At 33.7% G+C, this 7,398-nt stretch overlaps 1 protein-coding gene and 1 pseudogene across 1 annotated transcript; one reads left to right on the top strand and one right to left on the bottom strand.

Moving 5' to 3' along the window:
* Window positions 1-460: 460 nt before the first annotated feature.
* LOC120198200 lies at window positions 461-5,231 on the top strand (annotated as a pseudogene).
* Window positions 4,878-7,171, bottom strand: LOC120198174. Its single transcript, XM_039199541.1, has 3 exons — window positions 6,781-7,171; window positions 6,487-6,644; window positions 4,878-5,036 (listed from the first exon to the last, which is right to left on the bottom strand). Exons 1-3 carry the CDS (start codon window positions 7,067-7,069, stop codon window positions 4,878-4,880), a joined length of 606 nt encoding a protein of 201 aa, XP_039055472.1. The 5' UTR covers window positions 7,070-7,171.
* Window positions 7,172-7,398: the final 227 nt, after the last annotated feature.

The following is a 7,398-nucleotide window of genomic DNA, read 5'->3' as shown; positions in this document are numbered from 1 at the left end:
ATGTCACATTCAGAGTTAATTCATACAGAGTCTCTGAATCATTCATCATTTGAATCATTCAGCGCTTAATTAAATTAAACAAACAACCCCTAATTACACTTAATTAAGAGATAACATCCCTAGGTAATGACACATAATTTATGTAAATCCAATCATTTTGTGATTTTTCAAACATCTCTCTTAATCAAAACAAAAAGTTCAATATTTTTAAGGATAAAAAAATCATTATGGTAATAAAAAAACATGAGTTTAATATAAAAAACTGTTTTAATGCAATGTTTTTTTAAGTTTTGTAAAAAAAATCCTTAAATAATAATAACAATAATATTTAATTAGGCAAGTTTAAAAAAAACCACTAAATAAGAAACGAAAAGAGGGTAATTCTAAAATCCTTGTTTGTACAGCGGCAGAAGCAACTGAAGCAGTAGGGAAAAGGAGACATCGGCTTTCTACGCTAGCGGTATCTCTCTCCTTCCATAAACTTCCGCTTCCTTCCTTCCTCCCTTTATCCCAATTTTTTGATATCCCCTCTCCCAAAACTCTCTTTCCCCCCGCTTGTCTTCAAAACATTCAAATCCACGGTCTCAGATCGAGGTATGCTTGATTCCTATTCCCTTCCATCTTACGTAGATCTTTATCGCTCATTCAATCTGATTATTATTTTTTTTCAATTTCGATGTATTTACTTTTGGAAGATGTTTGCATTTTTTCAATCTTCTGGTTGCGCTTTACAATTTTAATGTTTTATCCTAGGGTTTAAATCTTGGTTGATTTCTTTGCTCTTTTATATATATAATTTGATCAGCTTTACCTATTCCCCCTTTTGATTGTGTCTGGGATATATACGAACATCTATTAGGTTTGTGTAAAGCTGAATTAATTAATTTTAGAAGCTTTCATTTGACTCGAATGGAATTTATATGTTTTTGACTCAGAATCGAATTCGTGCACTTAGAATTTCAAATTTGTATATCTATAAGATTTCCCCCCAATATGTTTAATGGTGGAAAGTTTTGTCTCGAATAAATAGTTAGATATAAGTGTGTAAAACTAATATAATTTTACAACAGTGTAGGCAGATTTGCCTCATATATATTTGTATTTAGTAAAAAAAATGTTGATAACTATTTGGTGTTATAGCCGTTGTTTCTTTAAGATTTTTTTTTTTTAAAATTATGTTCATTTTCATTTTGGAATTTCTTTGTACATGTCTTATTCTTTTCTTTAAAAAAAAAATATTTTATGTAAACTATTCTAATTAGTTATTGGAATTTTGCAAGCTAAATGCTGAATAGAAAACCTTCATTTGATTGGAGGAAAATTGAAAAAGTATATGCTTTCAACAATTATAGAGTTGCACTTCAGGTTTTTTCTAAGAGTAATGAGAAATGATTTGAATAGTTCTTGCTGTTGCATTTCAAAGGATAGAGTTTACCCTCCAAACATTGATTTGCTGGTGCTAAATAGTTCATTCTTCTATATATTTGATATAATGTACAAGCAACAATAAAAGGCAAAACTTTGGTAAAAACTAATAAATAAATTAAATGTAAATATTTAATTTTGTATATTATACATTTTTCTTTTAGGTTTTTTTAAGGATTGTTTTAAATATAATCATAGTATGGTGTACATTTTTAATTCCAGTATTATTTTTTTCACTTTTTCTTTTTCCTAAAATATTTATGTTCTATCTGGTCAATAGGATGATGGGATGGTGTATATTATAAAGTTAAGTTTTTTGCCTCTTCCTTTGTTTCATACTATCTTTATTTATAAAGAGAGATCAATCAATTATATGTGATTGCATGTTGCTTATTGATTTTAGAAGGGTTCTTTTTACAGTTTTACTTGTTAAGATAGCTTTGGTTTATTATTAATTTTGGAATATTTAATTTCTCATGATAATGCTTTTCATTGCAAGCTAAAATGCTTTATAATAATAAACATGGTGGACTGTCTGTGTGCTTCAAGCATGTTTTAGAAGTTTGCAGTTAAAGCATGTTTACAATTAAATATTTTTAGAAAATGTACCATAGTTTAAAGCTTTATTTAGAAGTGGCATTTTATGCTACTTTGATTGGAAACTTTTTAAAATAAGGAATGGTTTTTTTATTGGATGGATGTAGATTTTAAAGACTGAATTAATTGGTTAGCGATTTCTTACTTATTAGCTCTCTTGAGCAGGCTTTTTACTTCTTTTATATAAAAATTGTAGAATTATTTTGTCTTATGTTCTTTCATTTAAACTTTTCCTTAAATTATACTAGCTTCGTCATAATCTATATTAGGAATTCCATCAAAAATGATAAATGTCCTTGATAGTTGTAATTTCGAAGTAAAGTTTTAGGATGTAATTTGACTGTGGTTTCCAGATATTTGTAAAGATACCATGCAGGTAGAATGTACTTGCTACCAACAATTCTTTGGTGAGTTCGATGCAAACTCACCAAGAGGTCAAGGCTTCAAACGGATGGACCGTTTCTTGATCTGATGGCTGCCATCCAATTTATGCTATGGGGTGGGTTAGGATAGCCTGGGGGTAGGGAAAGGGAAGGGTGCTAAATGTGTAACGGTAGAAGAATAGTAAGTGGAAATGAATTTTAAACTTTATGCACTTCCATATCGTGCTTGACACCATTTTACTTGTAAACTTGGCCCCTTTTTCTATTTCCAGTTAGCAAGGGTGTTTCCACTTTGAAACAGTTCTCTGGAGGTGATTTGTGCAGCATATTCTTAGTTGTACTTGTGACTTTCTGTTGGGTCTTTTCTTATTATTTGCCTCATTATAGGTCATGAATATTCAGTTATGTCACAGAAAACATATGAAGATGCTAACTTGGTCACACAAATAAATTTTTGCTTTTGCTTAAATTTCTGGAGCGTCTTTGATTTTAGTGGTAGTATTAATAATTTCAAACATCATATGTCATCCTCCAACAGTGAATTTGGTCTCTGATAGTGTGATGCTCTACTTCTGTTAAGAAACTTGAATTTGAATATTTAGATTTGGATTTCATTTGTAATCATGAATGTTACATTTAAAAGTGTTCTATCACCCAACTTATGCTATTTTTGAGTTCTATGTTCCCAAACTTGACTTCAGTGAACTGGCATATGTGGATTTTCATAGTATTGACATTTTGGTATATGCCATCTAAGAACAAATGAGGATGTTGCTGCAAATTTTGACAGGCCTAGAAGATCTATTTCATGTTCTTTTATACTCTTGACTGACCTGTCCATATTATCAACAAAGATCCCAGATGTTACATTGTCTGAACATTGTGATTGTGCTGAAGATATATCTTCTAGCTGCCTAATGATCACATATTTCTTTAGTTAGAGATCTTACTGTTAGTTGAAAGTGTGTACATTTTCAGTTGTTAGGTGTCAAGAACAGTACATTTGCCACCCGTGAAGTAGGAATAGCAGGAATTTTCAAACAGTATTTCATCTTCTTAGTCTGAGTCAACAGGCCAACTAATACTGGTTTTTCAAATTTTGGCATCGGATTCCTCTCTTGTTGCCTTAGATGTGTGAATTTTAAGTATATTAGGTGTCATTTTTTCCGAGAATACTCACCCATGCTAAACAATAATCTCTCGTTCCCTAGAGAGACTACTTTTTTTTTTGGTATTAAAACAAAACAAATGTACAATTAACCTAAGGCCTGATATAAGATGTAAATATGTAAGAGGTAGATTTAGCCTGTTTATAACCTAAGCTATAGTATGTATGATTATTATACAAAATCCTAACTGACAGCTCCTTACACATAACTAACATTGAAAACTAAAGGTTGCAATTGCCAATGAACTTTCTTTTCTGAAGCTAATGCACTTTCCCATTCACATCTACTTAGTTGTTCTGCACCAAAAACACAGAACATCGTTATTGTTGTTCTGCAAGTTTTGAAGTCTGCATTAAGTGCATGCACTGCACTTTGTGTTCTGGCATGAAAAAGTTTTATAGGCTCTTCCATAGTCCAGTTAGAAAATGGGAGTATGGGATCAAGGTGTTAACTCGGTGTAAAGTACTAGTCATATTATTCTGATTATTTTTTTACAAAAAGTTTTATTTTAAGTGGATCAGATCTCTTTTTCTATCTTTGCCGTTCTTTAGGTAAAATTGCAAATGGCCAAAGTTAGCAAAGTGCGAAAGTCTGATTCACGTCAAAAAAAGGTGAATCCTTATCTATTGCCTTTGTACCCTAAGAAGGCTGGCAAAGGCACCCAACAGAAAAAATGTTCAAAAGCTTCAGAGAAGAAAGATTGGGGAACTGCAAAATGTTCCGTTTGTCTAGAGTTCCCTCACAATGCTGTTCTCTCTCCTCTGTTCCTCTTATGACAAGGGTTGCCGCCCTTACATGTGTGCCACTAGCCGGCGCTTCTCCAATTGCCTTGAGCAATACGAGAAAGCCTACACTACAGTTTCAGGTGGGAGAGCCTGTTGAAAAGATGGAAGTGCCGGAACTCCTATGCCCACTCTGTCGGGGACAAGTGAAGGGGTGGACGGTGGTAGAACCTGTACGGAAATATCTCAATAGGAAAAAAGATCCTGCATGCAAGACAAGTGCTCCTTTGTTGGAACTTACAAAGAGCTCAAAAACATGTTAAGGCAAAACACCCATTGGCAAGACCTCGAGAAGTGGACCTGTACTTGAAGAGAAATGGAAAAGGCTCGAGAATGAGAGAGCACAGGATGATGTAATCAGTACAATCATGTCATCAACTCCTGGGGCTGTGGTGTTGGGGGATTATGTGCTCGAGCCTGCTCTCGTGGTATCTTCAGAGACGAAATGATTCAGATGACTCTTTTGATGATGGTTTCCTTCACCTAGACTCATCTGTTAGGTTGCATAGCAGATTCATGGATTATGACCTATTCGACGACAGAGGTTTTGAAATGCACCGTGCTTTCCGTGCAGTTTCCCCAGCAGCTCGATCTAGGCCTTCTCGCCTGCTGGGGTCCGTAGGACTAAGGCGGATCCCCTGGGCCGAGGGCGTAATGGAAGCAGATAATTTTGTGTTTACCTATACAATGACTGGACATTTACTCAACCGCACTTGAGAATAAGATGTATTTTCCACTGGATCACATGGTGAAATTTATTGTAACTGATGTGATGCGGCGGGTAAATGAAAAAATTGTAGGACAGTATGTCGCTGGTGGCTGTAGGTTTCATCGTAGGTAATTTGTAATCGAATATCATTTGGGGGGGGGGATTCATTTGGCAGCATTCCAGCAAAAAGAATTCGAACATTCTTTCTATTATATGACTACTCTTTGGTTGGAAGTTGGTAGGTAACGTTTACTCGATGCTCATCTTTTCTAGTGTTGATATCAAATCTTTAATTGAAACTGAGATTAAGTTTTAATTTTAAGGTAATTCTTGTTTCTTATTAAAAAAAATATCAGTGAAGATGGTAAGATTTTTCTGTGGAAGTTCCATTTGAATTAATTTTCAGATGTAACAAATTTTCATTTCTAGTCGGAAGCTTTTTCCTTTTCACTCCCATGACAAAAGTCGAAGAGCTTGGCTTGAAATCATATTTGTTTCATTAAAATATTTTTAATTTTACTTATATAAATAAAATCAAGTAACCAATAATTTTGAATGACGGCTTGGACCAATCAAATTATGAATTAAGAAATCAAAGGTGATTGGGTCACAGTTGGGCCTGGTCCATGATGATTTTATTCTATCTTGATTTTTGGGTGAAAACTAAGGTGCTGACTTCTCATAATGGCCGTTGGATATAATTTGAAGAAAGAATGAAGTCCACTGATGATTTTACGTGGAGTAAATTTTCACCCTTTTCAATTGGTTCATCTAGGATGGCAAGAAGAATTACAACTGGAATTGTATTCGATTTAATGGGGTTAAGTTTTTCTCTCCCTCTCCTTTTTTTAATAAGAATTTGGGTCTTGATCATCTTCAGATCCACATAACATTGTGTGTGTGAATTTTCAGATGTCTATCTGGTTTCTTACATTCTGTATTGCTATATTTTCTTGCTTATGGTGACGCAGTTTTTTCCCCTGCATTCTAATGCAGAGTCTTGTTTCATATTTTGTCTTTTGATCATGCAATACAGCTCACCCTTCTTTAAAAGAATATCCTTCAAAAAAAAAAAATAGTTAAAAAATGGCTTTTTAAGTAATAAATATTTCAAGAAAAATTGTTCATATTCTTTCTGTTTAAAAATCATTACACATTCTTTTACGGTTTGAGCAACAAAAAGATCGTAAAGAGCGGAATAAAATGGGCATCAGTTTAGACTTATAAGGACGCAAATCCTGCAATCCCCCTTACCGATTGGAGGATCATCTTCATTTTCCATCAACCCTTTCTTCGTCGCCAAACAAAAGATAATGCTCTGAACACCCGCTTCAGTTTGTTCTGTGAAACATATTTTTTTAAAAAAATAATCTATGGATAATAGAAAATGAAATAAATGAACAAATACACGATGATTTTACCCAAAGTTCTTCTCCCAAGTATCTTTTTCCCCCCTCTACTTTACGTTCATTATTCTCCTCCGATGGGATACGTTGATACTTCCATCCAGGTTTTGTCTTCCGAAAAATCCCCAGAAATCGAATCCCTATTCTTCTTGGAGTGATCGGACACTTCCATTCTGTTCATCGTATCATTTTCCAACTATAAAAACTATGATCTTACAATTCTACACATTTACCTAATTCTAATAACATGCTTTATCCATTCATGCATGGATGTACATGACTGACAAAAGTAAAATAAAAATGAAAGACTTGCCTTCGATTTGTGCCTTGAACACGTTTCAGTCCATTGAATTTGGTCTTCGTTATCGGCCGATCTCAGTTCTTGAGTGTACGCTAAAAGCCGAGCCCGACGATCATAACATCGACCCCTTTTAGGGTTTCTGGAAACAGGGTTTGCCTTGAGTTTCTTGACGGGATTGGATTTTGACAGTGGCGATGATTCTACGTACACAGTTATGATAACTCCATTGGTGTTGTCCATCTCGTTTCCACTCTTCTGCTTCTTCATTTGATCCTTATTTCCTTCTTGTTTTCTCATTGATTTGGTAGGTGTCTCCAAAGAGAAAGTTGGCCGGAAAATTTAACACTACTTTACATTCTTTTAATGGACACTTTCCTTCCTCTCTTTTTTAAGTTGTCAAGACTCATAAGACAAATACAAGATTTTGTATTAGGAGAACGAACTTATAATATTTTAGAAGATAAAAATAAATTATTAATAAAAAGTAAAATAAATATTTAAATTATATGAGAATTTAAAATTTTCAAAAACTCCATTTAACGAGTAATATGTAATACATTGGAATCTCTGCTCTCTCTAAGAAGGAAAAGGAGTTGTTAAGATTACCTACTTTCTTAGCTTAAAAA

The sequence above is a fragment of the Hibiscus syriacus genome, unplaced genomic scaffold, assembly GCF_006381635.1.
Source record: "Hibiscus syriacus cultivar Baekdansim isolate YM2019G1 unplaced genomic scaffold, ASM638163v2 tig00117056_pilon, whole genome shotgun sequence".
Taxonomy (NCBI): domain Eukaryota; kingdom Viridiplantae; phylum Streptophyta; class Magnoliopsida; order Malvales; family Malvaceae; genus Hibiscus; species Hibiscus syriacus.
The sequence above is the reverse complement of the archived record's forward strand: the minus strand, read 5'-3'. Positions and strand labels throughout refer to the sequence as shown.